Source organism: Falco naumanni, chromosome 7 (genome assembly GCF_017639655.2).
Source record: "Falco naumanni isolate bFalNau1 chromosome 7, bFalNau1.pat, whole genome shotgun sequence".
In the NCBI taxonomy this organism is placed as follows: Eukaryota; Metazoa; Chordata; class Aves; order Falconiformes; family Falconidae; genus Falco; species Falco naumanni.
Genome location: NC_054060.1, coordinates 60,144,537 through 60,168,471, shown reverse-complemented (window position 1 = coordinate 60,168,471; position 23,935 = coordinate 60,144,537). Strand labels below are relative to the sequence as shown.

Genomic DNA, 23,935 nt, shown 5'->3' with positions numbered 1-23,935 from the left:
AATTCTTTCATCCTCTTACTATATTCCAACCAGCAGCCTTCCATCTCAATTTGATCCCTCAAATAATGACCAGCCTTCTTTAGAAGGCAACTGAATCTCCAGTAAAGTATGTATGCTCTTTCTGTGTTCATACTATGTCTCCTATGGCATCCAAGCAGACAATTAGAGGATGGTGGGTGTGCATAAATATGGGCTATATCAATAGACTTGTTTACTAAATGATAACAGGAGAAAATCACTTTAACTTCATTGTATCTGCACAGACTGAACAATAGCGGCAGGAGATGGGGAAAGTTTTTTTCTATTAGGCTGAATGGTACAGTTTAAATCCACCTAATTTTTTAAAAGTATTGTGTTAACATACCATTATTTGCTTTTTTTTAAAAAATGAAATTATCAGTGTACATTAGCTAAATGTTAAGGGTATACAATTTGATTTGAAAATTGCAGTATTATCTATAACTGTACTAGATCATAATTTAGAATTAGATTACAAATGTTGGTGGTTTATTGTTTTTTCTAAGGTTACTGTTGAAGAAAAGATTGTCTGAGTATTAATAAATGAATACAGTCACTAGCAATACTTCGGTACTTGAAGTTAAAAACAGGTAAGAGCCTACACAGGTTTAAGAGGTACTTGCTTAGTGTAAAATATTTGTAGCACCAAAAATGGTTTTAGTGTCAACAGTAACATATAACTAGCAGTAATCCAATGCATTCAAGTATTTATTATAAAATGGTATAAGCAATCAGATGAGGGTTTTTTTTCCTCATTGGGAATTTAATATGGGCCTTCAGGAATGTGTTCTTAACAAACTTTAATGACCAGAGCAGAATAAACACTAGGACAGAAGGTAGGCAACAATGCCATCATGAATCATCTTGCTCAGTCACCATTTAGTTTGTAGATACCTAATACCACAGATACACCTCTGTTACTCATTCCAATAGAAGTATCCAGCAACCTAAAATTTTGCATTTCTGAGCTCAGACTACCACCAGTCCCAGCAAGTCTGAGCAACTCACACCTAGTTTCTAAACGTAATTAGTACCTAGAAAATCAACATTTACTTGATCATTATTATCATCCTTGAAGGCACTGACCCAGTAGGTGAGCAAGCAGCATACCTAGCACCTCCAGGGTTGCATTCTATATCAAATCGAGCACTACGCTCTGTTCATGCCTGGTAACATATAGCCAAGGGATTAGAACAATTTTTGAGGCATGTGGGAAAAGTGGGTTTGCTCCCCTCAGGCAGAAGAGAATTTAGCCTAAAAGCTACAAAACCAAGATGACTTTTATAGGTGTGGTATTGTAGTTATTGTAGTAAAGCATTTTAAGATGTGGTAAACAAGTCACATCATCATCTTTAAAAAAAAAAATTTAAAAAAATCGATCTGAGCAAGACTGCAGAAACGCCGTGCAAGTTGGAAGGCTTCTAAACAACGTCATTCTTTGACCAGATAAAGTTTGAGAAGCACAGATTTATTTCTGGTACTCAGTATTTTCCATTCTCGCTTTTCCCCAAAATTGAAATATGCTCAAGGCACAGAAGAAAATTTAAAAATTAAAAAAAGTGTAGGCACACTCAACTAATCAGAAAATAAGAAAAGCTAATAAACCCACCTGTTTGATGTTCAAGCCTGGACTGTAAGTAAAGGGTAGCCTCTGCAAAACCCAGTTTTGGAACAGTTAATCTGTATTTAGCAGCATTTACACTCAACTGCACTAATGAATGCTGGGATTCCACCAAGCTGTTCAGAGGCAAACTATATAAGAATACAACCTCCTAATCAACCAATTGCTTCCTTTAAAGTGTGTGTTAATCTTGTGTTTACAAAGCATAGAACTAAATATATAGCAGATATGTTCTGCCAATTTATAGATGCATCAGGCTATCATTACAGCATTATAGATACACATTACTGTGTAGCATCTGCTCCTGTAGAGCTACTTATGAGTGCCTGACATTTCTGGAGTGCATAATATATTTGGTCTGAAAAAATAACTTGAGCATAAAAAATATGATATAACCTATGAACAGTTTTAAAAAAAAATCCACAACAAATGTTTTAATCCAAATAAATCCTATTACCCATTTGTTAAATGCTAGGTGAATTAAGGTCTATAAAGCTGCCCCACTGATATTGTTGGGATGAGTACACAATAAATTTAACATTTGTCTAGAGGCTTAGCTAGAATGTGCTCTTAACCGTAACCCTTTTCCTCCCCAAAAAAAGCATATCACCAATACAGTGTAATAGAACATATTTTATGTTTACATAAATATATTCCACTGGCAATGTTCCATATAGATAAATTTATTTATTATCTAGTCTTTCACCATACTTTCATAAGCAAACTTGGATTTGATTTGCAGCCAGTCAGGTAGCAAATTTCTGCCTATGTTGTATTTGTGTTAAGCCCTTGGGGGCGGGGGGTGGGTGGGAGGGAAAGAAAAAAAAAAAAGTCACATCTGTAATCTGCAGTTATTTAGATTGTAATCTAAAAAGACTGTCACAACTTTGGAATCGCTATGCATAAAAAGCAGTGTAATACATGGTATGCTTATAGAGAAATTGCTATTTGTTTGGTGTTCAAGTGTTTCACAAATATATGACCTGTCACCAGATGAGAAAAAAAAAAGGATAAGAGCAAAGTGATTTTGCATATATTTTCCTTGAAATAATTAATCTAACACAGAAATATCCTGTATGTTACATAGAGAACCAAGATCTAAAGTTTTCTTACCAAATTTGCAGTTAAGAAATCCCGATACTCAACTGAATCCACAATACAGCTGCAACTAACATTTTCTTTTCTGTATTTGAAGTTAATAAAGAGTTTGAAAATTTGGAGTCTTTTTTTAATTGCTTCAATCTGCAGTGGACACCAAACCCTCAAGTACTGCAAGAAAATTTTCTTTAAAAAAATCTTCAGTAAATTTGACTTTACTTATGCTTGTCAATAATGTGGAAAATATTTCCCCTACCCCTCAGCATTCAACTGAAACATTCAAGCTCTCTTTTAAACTTTAAACTTTTCAGATTAATTTTCTCTCAGAGAAGTTTATAGCTTTAACAGGATCAAGGAGACTGGAATTTGTCAAGTGTCATTAGTTTAAGAGAGTCCCTTTGAGATGCACAATCCTAATAAATTAGGTCATGTTTTAAATAGTTCAATATGAAAGAAGTTACATTTTCCTTGTAGTTACAGTCAGCTTTCGTTTTAGGAGGGGTTTTTGTGCGCATTCTGTCCTTTAGCTACAAACAATCTAAAATAATTCTCAAAAACTGAAAATCACGTTTCAGAGTGGAGATATCCTATTGCACAGATAACCCTTAAATGTTAGGTTTGGTTATCGGAATTCCATTTCAATTATGTTTAATAGATTTTATTTCATATGCAACTTCAGGTGACTTCTTAGTATAGGATTGTTAATAGTGACAAAACCAAGTAATTACCAATGTTACTGGCTTTCAACCTGTTTGCTAGACCTGAGACTGCAAATAATAAGTCCCATGAATTTCTGTGCAACAGCTTGTTGATCCTCAGAACTAAACCCAATAGTATGTCTTTGTCACCATTGAGCTATAGGTCATAGTTTACAGCCAAATGTCTGCTTTTATAAACACTCATACTAGCGCTCACACATAGAAGGTATAAAACTGTTTGTCAGAGAGATTTGTTTCATGAAGCATAACTGTTAAACACGCCCAGAAGTCTTCTGAGAAATATCTCTGTGAATGTAAAAGTTGTTCTTTCCCTTCACATCCTTTTGAATAACGAATCTGCATAGCAACCCTTCACATGAAGTACCGGCATCATATCTTGCCTGCAAGCAAAACAGCTGAGCAAACTTGCAGTCAACCTCTCCAATTAAGGTTTTCTTTTTACCTCTTGAGTATAACTGTCATCTCTTGTGACAAACTTCTGTCAAGATAAAGCAGCACACAGAGTATTTCCATTAGGAGGTTCATCTATACAACCTTCTGTAAAGACTGTCGCTAACACTTTCTGTGATTATTAGTAAAATATTAATTATGTTATGGTAACGTGGTAAGTTCTTAATACTTCTCTTACAATACACAGTTGCCTGTGCAGTCTAGAGATTTAGACTAGAAAAAATCTGTACACTTAGTTAAAGGTGGTTTAGATAGCACAGCTGAAAAGCTGTACAGCTGCAGAAGCAAGGTATGTTGTCACAAGCCTAGGAATACTAGAGCCACTAAGTCATCGAACCAAAGGTTAGAAGAGAGAAACGAAACCTACTGAAGTCATCTTCCAGACTCAGCCATATTTTGAGTCACTTATTTTAACATGAGGAAAAAAATATTGATTTTTGCTCTTGAAAAGAACTGATACAGGAAAAAGAAGTTGAAAAGGACTCAGAAAAGTAATTTGGTCTACCCTTCGTATTTATTCAATAAAACCAGAAACAATATTATTTATGCAATAAAAGCCTACTGAATTCAACAAGGGGGAAGGATGCAAGAGAGAGGCTCCTACAGTACTCTAGGTTTACATTTATTTTCACAATGCATGTAATGGAGTGAAAAATAGAATAACTTGTGTCTAACTGCAGATACATCAGAAGCTAATACCATTTAATATCTTGCTTTGACAATGCCTTACACTCTTCTCTTATCCAGGATTTAAGTACAAGGAGAAAAGCAACTAACAATTTTTTGGTGCTCAAAAAAGTGGAAACAGAGATAGCAAAAGGATAATGGCTGCATCATACTTGACCTCTATCCAAAGTAATGACAAACTTGTTGTAGGAGTCAAAAGGAAAGATGAAACATCCTGTCAAGAGATGTTTGAGGCTGATCCAGGTATCCTGGAAAAAGATGACTGAAGTTTCTTTCTTGGAAAGACAGAAAGGATCAGTGCTCTTCAAAGATCTAAAGATACTATCGTAGCAGAAAATGTGGCTGTTTCTATGCCAATATATGTGGTTCATATATTTAAGTCACAAAGCGGTGGTGGAGTGCTTTACTACACAATAAGTTAGAAGTTAACAGACATCTCAAATATAGACAATTGTACTAGATCATCCAAAATGACAGGTTTTTTCAAAAAGATAGAAACCAATAATCAATGAGTTGAACCACTAGACCCTTTCCTGAGAGGGTTAAGGGATATAAAGTAAAGCAGAAGAATTGGAGTTGAATCCAAGTTGGATCTCAGGAGGAATCCAAGAAAGAATGCGCTGTAAAGGCAAGCATATTTTCTTCACAATAAAAAAGCTAAATAGATCATGAAAGCATCTCAGCAGGTTAACACAATACAAGCACAGAAAGAGCATTTTCAGATTCGCTTGTACTAGATTCAAAAGGTTTTTTCATCTCTTTTACAAATATTTGCAATTAGTAACAGCTCCACTGAATGTGTAACAGAGATGTAAATGTATGTTAGCCCAGCTTAAGTTAAGAGTGATGACCAGATAAATGACTAATATAAAGCATTCCAGGACCCAGAGAGTTATGATTCATGCATCTAGCTTACTGAAGCACTCATGTGAAGCTGAGCTTGCCAGGAAATTTCCCAAGGGACGACATAAGACAAGCCTTGCACTCATGCTGCATGGCTAGTTCTGAGAAAGGGCATTGCAAAACTGAGAGAAACAAGTATGTTCAAAGGATCAGTGGTGGCTAGTAAAGCTTTAAGTCATGTAGCATGAGACTGGCAGCAAACATGAAAATATCCAGGGAACAAGGCAGAGAAAAGAAACAATGCTTTGGATTGCAGAAAGAGCAGAAGCATAGACAGATTTGCAACAGGGATACAGAGCAAATGTTCACAAAAGAAAGAGATGATCTGTTTGCTGAGCAATTTTTCCCAGAAATAACATAAAAAGTCTGCTATAGCCTAGATCATCAAACCAGCTGTATCACCATGAGCCAACCAACAGTCATAGGAGAGAAATCAACATTAAACATCCAAAATCAATAGAAAACTGCATAAAAATGGAATTGGACCTCTCCTGGCTGAGGAAACTATGAGAAAAAGAAAAATTGTTTGCCTTGCTGCTACATCTGGAGTTTAAAGATTATATTCAGAAATTACTATATTACAGACTTTTATCCTGAGTCTGTATCATTCACTTTTGGCTTTATGATTTGGACAAAGGAGTAGAGAGAAGCCTTCTTAAATTTGCAGATGACAACAATGCGTTTGGGGGAGATACTTCAAACACACCAGCAGACAGATTCAGAACTGAAAAAGTCACAGGCATGCTTGAGAAATGGGAGACACAATAAAATAAAATACATAAATAAAAAAAAAAATCTAAAATAGACAAAGGCAAAATCCTACATGTAACATTGCACAGATAAAATGGATAAGAGAGAAGAAAAAGCCATAATGCAGCAAAGGAGTTTGGGAGTTACAGTGAATCACAAGTTGAACATGAACCAACCATCTCCTGCTATTATGAAAAGAAGAAAATACTAAACCCTGAGTGTGGCAAGACACTGGCACAGGTTACCCAGAGAAGCTGTGGATGCCCCATCCCTGGCAGAGTCCAAGACCAGGCTGGATGGGGCTGGGAGCAACCTGGTCTAGTGGAAGGTGTCCCTGCCCATGGCAGGGGGTTGGAACTAGATGATATTTAAGGTCCCTTCCAACCCAAACCCTCCTATGATTCTATGTATTGTTTGAAAGACATATGAAATACTTTTTCATGTCTACTCAGCCATGGTGAAGCTTCACATTGAGCCCTGTGTCCAGCCTGAGCACAATTCCAGAAGGACTCAGGTCAGCTGGAAGGAGTCCCTCAAGGAGAATTTTCAGAGCACAGAAGAAATAAAAAAGAGGATCTATATGAGGTTGCTTTTGGGGGGTTTTGCTTAGCTGATTTTCATTAAGTTATGTAATGCAAGAGGATACTAAGGATAAACAATTTAAAATATTACTAAAGTCTGAACAAAAGCATTTCCACAACACTTGCTTTTAAATTCTTTTTCTTTTTGTCTGTAAACAGATTTAAAGGTAAGCAGGTTACAAAAGTTCTGTATTCCTAATGTGTTTGTTAAGACTTTGCTGTGTTTCTTACTACTACTCCAGATCTTTCTGAAAGCTTTTTCTTTCTATGTTGCTTTGTGAAAAATCCAAAGATATATCAAATATTTTTAAAAGTATCTTCAAATACAAGTCACAATTGCACATGCACACAGATACGCACGCGTATAAATACACAGGAAAAAGAACACTTCCCTGTGAGTCCAGGGTCTGTACATCAAATACTTGACAGCCTCAATGACAGTCCCCCTAGGCTGACGGGCCAGATAACTGTAGATAACTGAGATTCCTTCTTGTTATTATTTTGTCTTTTTTTATAGTTGCATTAACCAGATTTTTCCCAGTCCTAAACAATCCCTAAGTGCTACAGCAATTACATGGAGAAACACAGTAGTGAAGTATTTTATGAACTACGGTTGACTCTTGCAGCTTCAAAATAGACTTTACAAAGGAGAAAAACTGAGAGGAATGCTATTCACTCACTGACTTCCATTTGGAAAGAAAACTTTTTAGTGGATGTATGAGATTGAATTATACGTACAGAATATTCGCCTTTTGCAAGCAGGCACAGATCACTTCTGCTTATGCTCTGAGCCAGCCCAAAGCTGTGTGTGAATACCATCCACAGGCTCCACAGCCATTCAATTTCAGCTCATCCACTGTGCTAATACAGCCACAAGCAATTCCAGATCAGAACTGGCACCAAGTCCAGCAAGATTTGTTACGTCTGCCTGCAGAAATACCTTTCAGGCATATTTGTTAAAAGCCTACTGCACATTGTGGACATAGTCCTTTCTCTCATCAAAAGCTGGTAATGTCTACCCCAAATTTTTGAGAGAAATGATAGGACCATAAAAATCTCAAGATTGGCTCTCTATTTTGTTAGGACTGATTACAGTATAATTGCTCCATGGTTAGCACTAGTACACAGAACGGTATTTTGAGGCAGCCTACAGCTCCAGTCCTAAAATAAACACAAATAAAATACCATCATGCTGAGTATGAAGCAAGACTATGTTCACATAAACAGGCTTCAGAATGCGATTCTGAAGACAGCTCAGTCTGAAGAGATAACATTTGCCTGCTATTTTTGGAGTTTGCTTGCTGCCTTCAAAAGTATGTTTCATGTGCTGCAGCAAACCAAGCCATGCAAACGAACATACACACACAGTGCCAGACACTATTTATTTTAATTTCACCTTGAATTTAAAGATTCAACATCAAAATCTACATCTGGGACGAAGACAGAAATAATTGTTTAAAGATACTTGTGTTCAGTTGTCAGGTTGGGGGAAGGAAGATTGTTCTTTTAGTTTACACAAAACACAGATTTTTAGGGGACAAAGTACAGTCTTGCTGTAATGCATTTTCTTGCTGGGGAAAATAAAAAGGTTGATTTACTGGCTGTGACTGTTTGAATTTTATCACTTCGTATTTCTTCCCAAGAATCAGATCTGAAAAAAAATTCTACACGTTTACCATTTTGTATGTAGACCCACCAGAGTTCAATCTTCAGCATAACCTTTATGTGACTGAAAGCCAGACATTAGACAACCTTGCTACCTTTCTGCCTCTGTAACTTGCTTAGTTTTCAAATGAGCAGCCATGCTTATTGGGGAAAAAATTTGGGAGTTTTAGGTACTGAAGTGCATAAAAATCAATGGGAATTTTTCTGGGTACTTCTGAGATGTCCGGTCAGGTTACCGTTAGTGTTGTATTAGCTGCTCTTGAAGTGTGAACATGTTCTTTAATATGGTTATGACTGTTGAATTAAGTGATGATTAAATAATGTTGCCAATAATCTGAGAATGATGCGGTTTCTATTATCTCCCTGGAAAGGATTTATTCGCTTTTCAACACAGGCTGTCAGACATGCTACAGCAGTTACGGAAAGCCCTTTTGTTTACTCTACTGGTAGCAGAGTTGAGCAAACCACCTTTCACTGAAAAGTCTGCAATATAAAATTCATCCTACCTTGAGCTGTACTAGATGCACATCCACATGCTTGCTATCTGAGTCCTGCTGGACAGAGTAGGTCAGATCTCTGACTCTTTCAGATGTCATCCGAAGCCAGGTCTCAATTTCTGGCAAGTGGAGAACAATCTTCCAATCGGCCCCAGTGTGTAGAGGAGGAGGCTTCTCATACTGCTGGCCAGAATCGAGCTCCTTCATGACACCCTCTTCCCCATCTTGTTCTGCTGTAGGAGTCATGTTTATAAGCATGGGAGATGCATCAGACAGCACGGGATCCAGTTCTTGTGTTCTCATGGGAGAAAGTGCTACATCCATGGCTAACATGAGAAAGTCTAAACCATAATTCTTTCCAAAATAGCTGCAAAGACAAAAAGAAAAGAGACTGCTGTTATGAGACCAAATTTTGCCACAAAAATGTTCACGAGGAATAAATGGTCATATCTGAGAGGTATCATATTTCTAGCAAATCCATACCATAACTTCAAGAATAAATAGATTTTTTTCAAATTAACTTTGCTTATTTGTACAAACAAGTTCTTTGTTTAAGAAAACAGCAAACTTCATTTCTTTCATTGTATACAATCACCTTGGAAATGGCAGTTTCCATTGATGAAAACTATGTGCTGATTTTCTACAACTGCAACATTGAGCACTGACAAAGTTAGCAGAACTTTGCTGAACTCTACATCTCCAATAGGACTGGTATTTGTAAACTAGTACATATTAGAACATATTCCTTGGCCTGAAATGTATGACTAAACACAAAATACCTCAAGTTTTATTCAAATTTCCCAAATGTCCACTCAATTATTGATCACATAGAACAAAAATTTTGAAGGCAAATTTGAAGCAACTATTGAGGAAACTTGGGTTGATTTTCTGTAGGCAGATAGCTGGTTTTAAGTTTACATTCTTGCAGTTCCGTTAGATATGAACTGTTGCAATAAGCAATAACTCTATCAAAACTCAGAGATAAGAATTCCAAATGTCAAAATATGTACCCAAAATTAAAGCATCATTTTATGAGTGGCTTTATTAAATTCTAAAAGCTGTATCATCAATATAAATTTACAAGGTTCACTGGAGCAAGTAAATCAGTAAAACATGTACCTCTTTGTACCTCTTTCTCTGTACACTCTAGCTGTACAAAATACAGAAGACTGCCATAAACCCTATGCCCAAGAAATAAAAATACCTTACTTAACAGCATGCACCTGGTTTGGAGCTAAGTACCTAAAGCATTATGAAAACTTTAATTTGGTAGGAGATGTATTTTTTGCCTAATTTTGGAGATACTCAAATATGGCACGTGCCTGTCGTCACTAAAACTTCACTAAACCTTATACCAGCACATACTTGCTTCTTCAATACTTTACAACCCTAAGCTATATTCAGTAAGTTTATATTAAGAGAATTAGGAAGATTATGTCCTTTAAAGCTTTTTTCTTTTTTTTAAACCAGTGCACATTAGAAATACTTCAACTACATTTTAATAACTTTTGCTTGTATTCCTCTTCCATAATGCTAAGACTGCAAATAACTCACTCACGCCGCTATTAATTTGGGCAACATTCCAAGTTTTTATACTTTGACTTCCTTTTCTATAAAAACTGCATTTTAGCATTTAGCATAATAGCTATAAGATTGCAGGAAAGAAAGAAGTGCCTTTCACCATTAAATCAACTGCACTGACTACAGAGTTATATTCCTAAATATTTCAAGTGGAGCCTCAGCATCCAGAGACGACTACGGCAGGCAGTGAGACTATCGAAGAAGTATCCAAACACCAGTCTACTTATCATAGCTGCGAAGGACAAAAAAAGATCACATATACTGTTAATTTGATTTTATTTCCTATCCTGCCACTACTTAGTAAATTATCTTTTGCACATCTATCACCTCCACAAAACAATATTTAAAACTGATACTAAGCTAGTAAATATTAATTTGGGACTTCAGAACAGATTTTTTTATTAGTGCAATCAATGAAAGGGAATGAAAGAATATTCCAATCATTCTCAGTGCCTGCTGCACAATTTCCAACTCTTTAGTTTGATTTTGAAGACTTCAGAATTAAATGATGTCAAATAAAAAACTGCAGCAAGACTCTGAAATTAACATTTCAGGATGCCGAGTATTTCCCAAGTCCATCTCTTTTCACTGCCTGTTTTTCAACTTAAACTGCTACCATGGTACATATCTACCATGTACCAATGTTAGACAACTACTCAATTTGGAAACATTTTTGTCTTAGACACTGCAGATAATAGCCCCAGTTTTAAAGTATAAAAATCAACTGTTTGAACAGCCAAAACCATTTTGTTACTTTAAGCATATACTTTACATGATTTACTCCTGAAAATGAAATTTTGGTGAAGCACATGTGGTCCTTATTTGTGCATGTTTATCATTAACAAATTAAACATGCCTACCAGTAAAAGAGGTGATCCTGAATCACTAAATTATAGGAAGTGCAGCACTTGCTTCATAATTTTTCCACAAAAGCTTGGCACTTTTAAACGTTTTTAAACATGACTCAGCTCTTGTACGGACATTAAAGCAATTAGCAAACAGAAATTAAAACATGCTCCTGCAGAAGCAAACAAAAGGTAGTTCATGCTGCATGCAGAGTGTAGCTCTAGCTTTGATACCCTGGGTTTGCAATAAGCAACCATTAGGAACGTGCTGACCTGTTTGTTACGATGTGCTTGACTCTATACTGGCTCTCCAGCACTACAGCTAATGCCTGCTTAATCCTAGTTGCTCTGAAAGTCAGGTCCTTTGAATCCTTTTCTTTCTGCCCGATCACAACAAGTTGCAACACTTTAAGTAAGAATATGTGGAGAAACTTTAAAATAGATCATTCCACATTCTTAAAAAAAAAAAAAAATCCTACAAAGGTAATAAAACACACTGCGGATACTAATTAGCAAGAACCGGGAAAGCTTTAAAAAGCTCAGAAATACTTGAAAGGAGAAACTGTTGCAGCTAGAAACAGCTGAATCCAAACACTAGGGCACAGATTCATTAAATTATTTCTTGGCAGAATAAAAAGACATCGTCATCCAGCTACGCTGTGAGAAAGGAAAACCGAAAGGTTCTCCTGCACCTTCCGAGAAAACTGGCACTGAAGCGGCGTATTCACAGGGGTGCTCCTAAGTTCACTGGAGAACCAGTAAGCTCCACCCTGCTATCCCTCCCCCAGCTCCTCCACAACTGTGGAAAGCAACACCATTCCCCTGGCACGCCTGCACTGACCTACGAAACACACTGGCAGGGCACTGAGAGTGCAAGCTTCAGTCACCCCATGCATTGGATATGAAAGGAAAATAGGAAAATCCCTGCCAGAGAGGTGTTTTTTACAAAGTTCTAATCTTGAAATATTTCAATAGCACACAACAAGGCCCAGCAGCAACAGCAAACGTCACAGACATACCCATTTCAAGCAATTTTGGAGTTATAAAACTTGCCAAAATACTTTGGATCAGAAGTAGGTTCTGCTTTTTTGATTTCTGAACACGTGCAAGTTAGACTTCCATACTCCTGGCTAGGTCAGCAACCTTGCAGAGGACTGCATTCATATAATTTTGTTAAGCTACTGAAGATGACTAAATTAGCTGCTCTCTACCCCATTCTTGTATAGACACTCGCATGTATTGTCCTTTAGCTCTACCCTTTCCCCCCCAATATTTAGGATATTACTTTTGTACTGACACATTAAAGGTGGAAACAGCAAGATGGGGCGTGGAAGTCCTTCTTCAGCAGTTCCACTATTTGCATAACATACCAGCAGTGACATGAAAATTTCAGCAAAGCCAATTTTAATTTGACATTTGAAAAAGTGTATTTAAGAACAATATTCCATGTAACAAGCTGTCATCTAGTGCATTAAAACATTCACTAAAAAAGATATGAATGGATGATCAAGTTAAACAATACTTTGGGTCATATATTGTGGTATTCAGTATTTTAACTGACTGATTTTAAATGCTGGCCTTAGAATTTGTTATATTTCTATAGTATTTTTATTTTGCAGATTTTGCAAGATGTACAGGTAGTGAGTTGTAAACCACTACAATAAGTGTTAGAACACATATTAAAACTGAATAAATATTTTAGAGTTGCTCTTTTTACACTACTATGCAAAAATAATTCTTGAAAAGAGGTAAAGTGATTAATTTCCTTCTAAGCAGGACCTCTAGCACCACTAAAGTTCTTTATAAACATGAAAAACTAAGCTCAGCCTTGTTTTCTACATCACAAAATCCTGGTAGCATCAATGACAGTTTTAGGTTGGCAAGCAATGTTAAGTCAGACTAGCTTTCTTCTAAACCAAATCCTTTCTGTACCTGGAATAGCTGTATAAACTAGGGTATTTAAAATTTGCAGGTGAACAGCTGAAAAAACATTTTCAAGTGTCCTGATCAAAGTTCATCTCTCAATATTTTAGAGCACAGCCTTGTTTTCATCATCACAGAGTGAGAGATATGATGCCATTATTTTTTCAAATTTTCAAATTATTTCTTTCTGTCACTTCTGAAGCTACTGTTGCAATCTGCTGAAAGGACACATTTATGAACTGTACAACACAGCTGTAAGCTTGTACTCTTTCTGGTGGGAGAAAAAAACAGATTAATTGAGGGTATTTTTTGCCATGTGTTATTTCTTTGTATACAGTTCTATATTTTCATGGATGCTTGTATAAAAGGTGAGAGATCCTGTGTAAGCACATGCACACATATGCTTTCTATCTTCATCTTTGGTAAGTGCATTACGCCTAACAGATGGCTGATTACCTTCCACTAATCACATAGGCAATCTCGCTTTCCCCTGGTTTTCTGCTCAGTCAGATGCTAACGCTTTTATGCAAATCGTAGAGTGTGTGTGTCAACCATAACATAGTTCATCAATCGCCACAAGCCTTGACAGACTTCTCTCACTCATTCTGCTCCCCAGTTATTCACATTTCCCTTGTTTATAAATTGCAGGCCATATTCACCCTGCCAGCTATCAGATCATCCACATTTTCCTCCAGCAGCAGTTGGTTCCTGTCAAACAAAGATTCATTAAGCATTTTAAGCCATACAGTAGCCCAAGCATTGATCAGTGGTGCAGACACTGGGTCGAGTGAATGTTAATGAGCTCTAATTTTTCTTACTGTCACATATTGTTAAAATCAGCTATAAGCACTATACAGCCACCTGTCTGTCAAGTAAACAATTCATTTCATTCTCCAAAATGGCCCCAAAACCCCAGAGAAACTCCATCATTAAATAATTATGTCTGCTTGCTGACTTTGAAATCTAATGACGTAAATTTTAACATCAATTTAACACATTCATTGATGTTGAGGTTTCTTAAACAGATACAATGAAAATTAATATCCCACACAGCCAAGTCATACTTCAATATCTTTTCCATTTCAATAGTCTCAGAAATTCTCTGCCAAGTTTTAAGGCTCATTATATCTTTCCTTGAAAATGCACTGTACTGCATCTATGCAAAGATAAACTGTCAGTACACAAAAAAAAATGAAATACATCATGTCAGTAACTACATATAGAGCAACTTGAATTAAATAACATATTAACACTATCCATGCTGCACTGATTCTGTTGCTGATTTCCTACATAATTTAAGAAATACAACAATTTAAAAAAGCTTTCAAAGAACTGAATTATAAGAGAGCCAGTTTAGGTTTTTCTCTTCGTATCATTCATATATTTAAAAAATATCTCCTTTACAATTATACTATTAGTACAGCTACAAATCTGAACAAATTGGACGGGAAGAGAAAAAAAAAATAATTTAGCACTGCTGGGCCTCCTATTTGATGTCTCTAGACTCCTAGAAGGTATATCTGAGAGGAAATACAATGATGCCTGAACTCCTGCATGATGTGGACCAAAGAGCCTTGCATAGTAATGACAATATTAAGCCTGAACATAGATCCGATCATGATTAAAATTTTTAATGTGACTGACTTAAAGACCATTAAAAAGTCTACCCCCAAGGCTTTAATGGTAGCAAAGCCAGGCGACTAATAATTAACTGTGGAAATCCCACCATGAATGTTTGAGTTCCTGATTATGTCTATAAATCAGGATTTAAGACACTGCAATGACCGAACATGTTCTTTGGTATCTGCTGTTTCTCTTTCTAATAGAAGATGAGGGGCAATGTAGAACTTACAAGGCAAGTGTTTAGCTAGAAACTGGAAATTATTGTGGAAAATCAGGGCAAGTGGAAATTCTACTGGAGGATTTAGCAAAAGATCTGTCTGAAATTGGTGGCATAGTAGGAGAGACTATGAAACACACAGACCACAAGGTCTAGGCATTATGTAGTCAGGCAATCTATGAGAAGCCAAGGATGAAATAGCCAAATTGCTGATTGTGGTGTGCATAATCTTTCATTTGCAACTTCTTCAGTTCTTAGGAAAACAGTTTTTAAAGAAAGGTTCTGGGGAACCTTTCCACGTGATGTTTATACCAGGAAAATTAGTAGAAACTGTAGCAGAATGAGGCAAAACCTGAAAATGTACCATTTTTTAGAGGAAGAGACTCCACTGCTTTTGAAAAACCACACTACTGGAGTTTTCCAAACAGATCAAAAAAACCCTTTGGACAAGACGCAATGCCAAAAGCTAAAGGAATCTAAATAGCCATAGGATAAGGAGAAAGGTCCTTGAATAGACAAATAATTGAGTAAAAGCCGGAAACAGTAGCAAGAATTAGACAGTGGAATGGAGAATGAATGGAGACAAACAGAGATCCCAAACAGAATTTCACAGAAACCTCTGCTAGACACTGCTTCTCAATAAACTTAAATGACCTGACAAATGGGTGAATAATCAAATGAAAATGTCTGCAGAAGGTATTGAAATATTTGGGACAAATTCAAACTCTGAGTAAATGCAGGACCTTACAAGGCTGAAAAAATGAACAATACAATATTGGATTAAACTCACTATGAGCAAATTTGAAGTTATGTGTATGAGAAAAAACAAAAGTCTTAATTGCATTTATAGAATGGTCTCCAAGATGAATGTTACTACTCAAGAGCAACGTCTTGGAAGGAAAACTATCAAAGGTCCAGAAAAATAATTGGCTTAATACACAATAGCAGTCAAAAAGAAAATCAAATGTTAGGAACATTTACCAAAGGAATAGGAAATAAAACAGAAAAAAATATATCATTACATCACAATATAAATCTACGGTACACATCCAGCATATTATGTGCAATTTTGGCCCCCTCATCACAGAGGAAATACAGGGAGATGGAAAAGGCAAAAAAGCCTTCAAAAAAGACAGCTTGAAGGACAAACAGGAATAAGTAATCACCTCTGTTCAAATCAAAACTGAGCAGGTTGAGACTTGCAGCCTTGAAAAAAGTTGAGTTAGGAGGATAGGGTGGAGGTCATAAAAAAACACTTTAAGACCACGCTGTCCAGAAACTTTAAATATTGCTTTCTTTCACAACCTGGGCCTCTTTGTTCTGCAAAAGAACCCCAACCTCTTATCAATGGAAGCGGTCATTATATTTCCTATGTGCTTTTTGTCCAAAGGACTTTAAAGTGGTAGACAACAATTCCTCACAGTCTCAGTCATTTGCCAAACCACATAATATATACCTAAAAGGGTGCTTCAGCCATTCTACTTGTTGTGGGTTTTGTGCGCAATTCTCCTAAGGAGACCTGGAAGATCCAAGCAGGACCACTTTTTCAGGTATTCCTTTCAGGAACAACTCAGCACAAAACCTTGACCTGCAAACAGCTTCCTTTTAAAGAAAACATAACTGAAAATTTCAAACACCAGTCCTGAACTCACCTCTCTTTAAGCCCTTGGTTTATTCAGTGTCTTCAACTGCTTCAATAAACGCAAAGTCCCTGATCTAAACTAATTTCAGTATATCTACAAATTCACAAGTATGATAATCTGTATGAATAAAAGCTTTGGGCATAAATCCAGTACACTCATTGTATCAACATTTTTCACCTGTACTGTCAAGTCCAGGAATTTCATAAACTATGGAAACTGTACAGTATTATGGCCCTACAATTCAACAGGGATTAGTACTGGAAGCAAAACAGTTCTTTTTCAGAGAGAGAATTCACATCTCAAGATGTACCAACTGTGCCTTTACACAAGCACCAAGTTTATTCAAAAATATATCCAGTAGTTCTAGCCCAGCATTAACTGCAATTATCCTAAAAAAAAAACCCAACTAACCAGCCAAAAAACAAACAACACACACAAAAAAGCCCCCAAAACCCCAAAACCAACAGCCGGGGGGGTGGGGCCCAGAACAACAACAACAACTATCCAAAACTCCCAACTATTCCTCTGAAATTAATTGAGTATTGGAACTGTCATACTGACCCTAGAAACTCACCACGGAGAGAAAGGAGTGATTCTCTGCTAAAGAAAATATGCCATACATGCTTATGTAAAAACCTAAACACTGTGACGTATACTGAAGTCTTGCCTGAAACAGTGCATAAAATTTACACACTCCCGGGTCATATCATTATGAAAAACAGGGGGAATAGCTGGAAAGGATCCTGTTAGACAACCATTATGAGGTACATCAGTAAAAAATTTAAACTACAACATGTACAGACATTGAAAACAATTGTGTAGTGCTAGATTTGTAGAGGTAGAGGAGTGTATTCAAAGGCTCAATCATATTGGGCTGAGTAGTTGTGTTCCCTGGCCATTTCTGACTCGGTGCAGGTTTGCACTGCAGTAAGAAACAGTGACTGAGAGATGATGTGGTGCAAAGAGATTAGCATTAACACAGACAAAGACAAATCAGCTGCTTCATATTAATTCACTATCACTTCAGCATCCTTTATTAGCTAACTGCCCTACACCACCATAAGCTTTTATTATCCTAATTTTCACTCCAGAATGTCAGCAGTACATAGAAGTCATACATAGCTGTAACTTTCATACGCTGATTCTTCAACATATCTGTGAGGGGTTGGTTGCTGGTTTTTGGTTTATGTTTTGAGGATTTTTTTATAATCTCCCTAGATAACGCCATTTTTGTCATTCTAGTGGCCTTTCTACTGACCAAAGCATTTGCAGTCATAACATAATTTTTTCCCTTCACCAGCTACAAAAGTCAGATGGTGAAGGATACAAAATATTTATTCTAGCAAGAGGGCAGCCCCTTGTTCCAAAATTTTTCTCCAAACACATAATATGAAACGTCTTTTAAATTGGAAGACAGCAAAATCGAGATTAGGTTTGGCTGAATACTAATCTGGATCTAAAATGCTTTTTAAGTATGCACAGAGGCTGTGAGACTTAGGTGAGAACATTCAGAACTGTTTCACAGAGGATCTGCTTATTCACTTGTGAATATACTACTGCAGGTCTTTGCCTACCAAATCTGACCCATGTCCAGTCAGGTAAATGAGCAGGAAGAATCCATAATTGTTTGTACGCATTTGTGCAGACATGATCTTAAACTCTTCAGTCACCGGGAAGTTTTCTCAAGAAGTTATCTGCCACCAAAATCCCAAACAGATTATTTCCACTTCCTAAACCAAAACAGTTTACAGACATGACATTTAATTTCGTATCTGTCTGCGTCACTTTCTTGAAGGGCTCGACCAAGCAAGTGGTGCACTACATAAGGACCAACCTTTTCCAGCTCCAAGCAAGATGACTGTTAATTCTCTCTAAACACAGCTAGCTTGGTAGCTCCCTAGGAGCTGCTGCTGCTGCTGAACTAGATGGAAGTTCACTTGGTTTGCAATGCTAATTTTTTTCCAGTTGTGCATTAAAGGGAACTTCCTCATTTCAACTTCAGGACAAAACTTAAGGTCTAAATTATATTTTAAAACCTGATTTAATTGTAGCTACCTGAAAATATCTTACCAAATCATTCACAGAACCCTAGTTCACATTTGCATCTTTAATTCGGTGTTTACTTGGCAGCTGGGAAAGGATGTTTTTAACTGAAGGTTAATTGATTCTGAGATAGAAAAATCCTCACATCAAAAAATATGGGTTTTTTTACCATAAACTTGATCAGAATCAACAAAATTAAGTTAAGCTAGAAGAGGAATCCAAATGTTGATGGTTCTCAAACTTTAGGGTACAAAATGATTGCTTCAAAACTTTAACTAGCGATATTAACATAATATTTATAATATTAGTAGTTCAGCGTTAACACTGATGCTTTGGGTAGCTTTGTACAGATATTAGCTATCACACATGCTCCGGGACAGAAACTATAGTTCTGACATGGGTTGTTCAAAGCACAATCCCTGAGGAAAAAAAAATAAAAGAAAAAAACAGGAAGGAAGCACCTTTGTCCACCTAGGACAATCTTGTACAACAGAAGAATACAACTAGGAAAACAAAAACAACAAAAAAAATTAAAACAAAAGAAACAAAAAGAAAGAATGAATGAACAAAAGAAAGAAATTAAAAAAACAACCTGCCCTTTTAACCCCTTTATGTAGGTACACATCAATACCTAAGCTATTTATATTGTTAAGGGCAAACTCAAACTCTTGTAGTCTGACTGCACTCATGAAAAAAGTACTTCTGGTAAGTTTCTTTTCCAATCTGGACAGATACTGTCTTGAAAAGGCTATGAAATGCTTCACAGGAATACTACAGATTTTTGCACAAGACTCTTCCAAGGAAGCTCAGTCCTTGAAGAACACATATTTCTTGGAAGGATCAGTAATAAAAGAACACAAACTTGGTTTTGAAGTGACTTCTAAATTCCAAGAGCTAAACATTTGACCAGGAAATAAAAGAAAGCAGACAGTGTTTTGAAAAGAAGCAGATAAAGCAAAAATGCAAGGACTACAGGCTGGAGATATAAGAAATAAAAAAAAGGTCAGTGGGAGCTACAAGAAAGTGAGGAGCTTACATATGGGTGCAAGACAAAAAGATGCTAGGGAATAGACTCAAAAAAGCAAGTAATCAGAGTAATAGGAAATTCCATCTAAAATACAGCTTATCTGGTGTGAAACAAGAGGAAAAGATGCAAGCAGAATTAACAGGGTATAACTACGTTCATCTATATCAGGGGTCCTCAAACTTTTTAACCAGGGGCCCGGCGCACGTATGCAGTGCCAGGCAGCCATCTGCAGCTGCTTGGTTTCCCCCCCAACCCCCGGCGGGGTGTGTGTGTGTGGGGGGGGGTGTCTGTAAATACCGGGGGCTGGAGTGAGGACCCTGGGGGGCCGTATCTGGCCCGCAGGCTGTAGTTTGAGGACCCCTGATCTATATCAACATTAGAGCTTGCACTACCTTGACCACATTTAACCATGGCACCTTAATGGTACGCCAGGGCAAAATGAGGCCCTTTGCCCCCAGTGCACTGAAAAGGCTTAACTTGCCTGAAACTGCAGGCAACAGTAACAGAATGACTGAAGGAAGAAATTGTGGCACAACAATTATATTGGAAAAAATCAGCAAGAGGGTAATACCAGAATGGATGTTTAGTAAAATATAAACATTCAGTGTCCTGCTTGACGGTACTCTTTTATTCAACATCCACATGACAAAATATCCAGACTTCAGAGCATACCACCACAAAGAACAGAATATCATCAAACAAGACACGAATAGGCAGGAGTTTTCACTCATATAGCTCAAGCAGTTTATTAACATATTTTCTACAATTAACAATTCACCTTTACTGTAGAGCAAAGGAAAACTCTCAGCCATTGTGCCACAGTTCATGAAAAGCAATATGTTGATGCTTCCTGCCAATCAGAACAACTTTAGGAGAAAAAAATATTCCTCTTTTAATCTTGCAAGACATACTTCTCAAAGTCCCACACAATGAAGTAGTAAGATACTTTCCAATCCCCCAAATTGCACATAGGTAGGAGTACAAATGTTGTTTTAAAGCTGAACTATACCTGTAATTACAAATTTTTAAGAGGGACAGAACTCTTTACTTCCTAAAGGCAAGAAGAAGGGGAAATCAGTACTATTCAGCATCATCTATAAAATTATAAGGATGTTTTCATTGGTTATATATGGCATTTTGTTATCACGGGAGGCACTGCCTATATTCTAAGGCTATATAAGGTGGGCCAGATGTTATTGAGACTGTACTTAAGAAATGGCCCAGGAATTCTGGAAAATATGGCTTAAGCATCAACACTGTCTGTGTGGGAGTTGGACTCTGGCTCAGCAAGGAAAGGAAAAGATATAGATCTAAAGTTTGAAGTTCCACTATAGGGAACAAGGATTCTGAACAGAAGTCCTACTTACTCTGGATGCTTTTTCTCTTTCTTCCTGCCTTCCCCAGTGATTTTGACTCTTGCAGGAGTGGTTCTATGATAATGACCAAAGAGTCACCCAAACACAGCCTTTTTTCAGTGAGACCCAACAGATTATGATGGTGCAGATATCACCTTACAATACTCCAAAAAGACCACCCCAAAGCTGGCCAACATGCACTGAAAGAACATATATCACAGAACTAGACCATCTGCACAGTAGATTGCAACTTTTTTTTCCACAGTTGTCTGTGGGCTGGCACAGAAGAGAAGGATGGCAGCCTCCAGCTATGAAAGCTACTTGTACATGGGAATAAACAGTTATGGATATTTCTGGTTCAGATTCTTGGACCCCAGTAACTCAGAGAGTGTTGTCTTTTTGTCTGCCCCATTATGACTGGGCTACACTCATTTCATACAATGAGAACATACAGACAGTTATGGTTGTTCATTTTGGGCTTATTATTTTTTCTTCTAATATAAAAGGTACATGTAGCACTATGCTCCAAGACTTCTCTGAACGCTTTCAAGCACAGAGAATTCTGATAGAAATGTGACCAGGGATTTATATTTTCATTTTCCAGAGCCAGAAATAATTACACTTGTCCAAATATGATCTTAAAATATAATTTGATTCATAAGAGTAGCTTCAGAACGATGGATCTTACCCTGTCTGCTGCCACCAGCAGGCGGTAAAACGTTCGCACCAGCACATTTTATGAATAAACAAGCTGCAAACCCCTTGTTCTCTGCACATATATGGTGTACACTTTTGGTAAATCTGTACAACTCAGATAATTTTCTTATTATTTTCAGAATTGTACTGAACAATTCAATAATACGAATTAATAGAGATGCCATAAAACAGTACGCAGGAGGTCCATTAAATTTGCTATGCAGTCTAAATTTTAGACCAAGCACCTACAGAAACAGTAGGATCGTAATACGTTCTGAAGAGCTGAAATGCTGATATGAACTAGAATTTTTCTTTGGTTAAATTTTAAGTCAGTGTATATAATTACAGGTTATTTACGGTTCAGAGACTTTTTCATCTTGCTACCAAATACACGTACAGTATGTGAAAAAGGAAGAATATAAATAGGCAGAACAGGAAAATAGTCATTGACCCAGAAGACCAATTGTCTGGACAATTGCAGCATTATTCTTCACGGTTTTAATCTAGATTTCCTTACTCTGTATGATAGTTTATACAAAATTTGAATGTTTATTATGATGGAATAGTACCTACTTCAAAAAAATACACTTGCATCATTGTTTTGAACATATTGCTACAAGTCAAACATATCTTCATCATATGTCTGTCTTTCTTAACTTTGCAAAAGCAAACTATATAGCTAGGCAGAATTTGTTCAGAAAGCTGGGTAAACATACAGCTATGAATTATATGCATGCAGGAATGTGTTTTAAGTCTGTATTTAAGTCTGGTTTCATAAAAACTGCTTCAATGAAGTAATTTTAGTTTTATGACTAGGTCCCTTCCAAACAGAAACAACCAAGACATCAAGCACTGGCTAACTGCTTGAGCTAAGAAGCAGTGAGGAAACAATCTGCAATCAGTAAGTTATCTCTGGAGAGTTCCCAGGTGTGTTTCATTTAAAAGTTGCGGCCTACTTAAGCTGCATTCTGGTTATGTCGTTTTTCTTTCTGCATTGCCCATGAAAATTCATTTTGCTGTTTGGGAAATCAGCATCTGAGACAAATAATTGACTGATTTAGCAGTAAGGAGAAGTGGAAGCTCAAACAAGAAGCTGAAACAAATTTGGAGGGCAGCCACTTCACAAGTCCCTGAGATTTACCTGTTTTAGGTCAGATACCAGGGCTCCAGGACAGAAAAGAAAGAAGATAAGTGGTCTACCTCATAAATTCAGAAAAGACTGTGATGAGCTTCAGTTATTCTAGAGTCTAGTAACAGAAAATGACAGAGATATTCCAGCCGCCAGAAAGCTACCAGCAGAAACAGTGGAAAAGGCTGGAAATGTCTGTGTTCCCAGCAGCTGTGGAATTATATGCTATTTATAGAGCCTGCCACAAGTGATAACATTTTTCCAGAAAAATCTCAAAATCAGTGGAAAGCTAAGAGGGAGGGAGAGATGAACAGTCAGCTGGGAAGGTAATTTTCTTTGCAGTTGCCAAAATCTGATACAATTAAGATGACATGCATGTTTTCTGCATCACTCCTCTTCTAATTGGTAACTACACTCCTTGATGATATTTTAAACAGGAACAGATGCTTCTGTCTTAAATTTATTTTGCAAAGCAAAAGGAAAACTGTGTCATGGATGAATGGATCTGTTTGTCCTTTATGTTCAGAAAAATTGATTTTACAAGGATTACAGATCCTTCTTTGTGGAATGAAAACTATGCTATTCTATGACAGCTTAAAAACTCCTATAAAATTAGAATAGCAATTTATAATGGACAGTGTAATCAGATATTTGTATCTCCCCAGTCTGTTCTTTCATTCACTGATAAACATTTTCAGGAGGAACGTAGGGCTTTTAGTAACAAGGAAAGTACTTTCCCCCTCTCCAGTGCTGTCATTTACATTCTCCATTATGTAGACGAAGAGTAAGCTATGTCAGACACCTTCACTCCTCTACTGATTCTGCGTTTGTTGAATAAGCAAATCACCTCCCTGTGCTTCTGTT

The 23,935-nt window shown here is 36.9% G+C and overlaps 1 protein-coding gene across 2 annotated transcripts in view; it reads right to left on the bottom strand.

Annotated features, from left to right (window-relative positions):
• Positions 1-23,935, bottom strand: part of AKAP6 (A-kinase anchoring protein 6) — a 287,788-nt gene that overhangs the window by 225,690 nt on the left and 38,163 nt on the right. For both annotated transcript variants that reach the window (XM_040602103.1, XM_040602104.1), the window contains exon 2: positions 8,999-9,356. In XM_040602103.1, coding sequence (XP_040458037.1) covers positions 8,999-9,322 — 324 coding nt within the window. In that variant the 5' untranslated portion in view covers positions 9,323-9,356. The remainder of the gene's footprint in view (positions 1-8,998; positions 9,357-23,935) is intronic.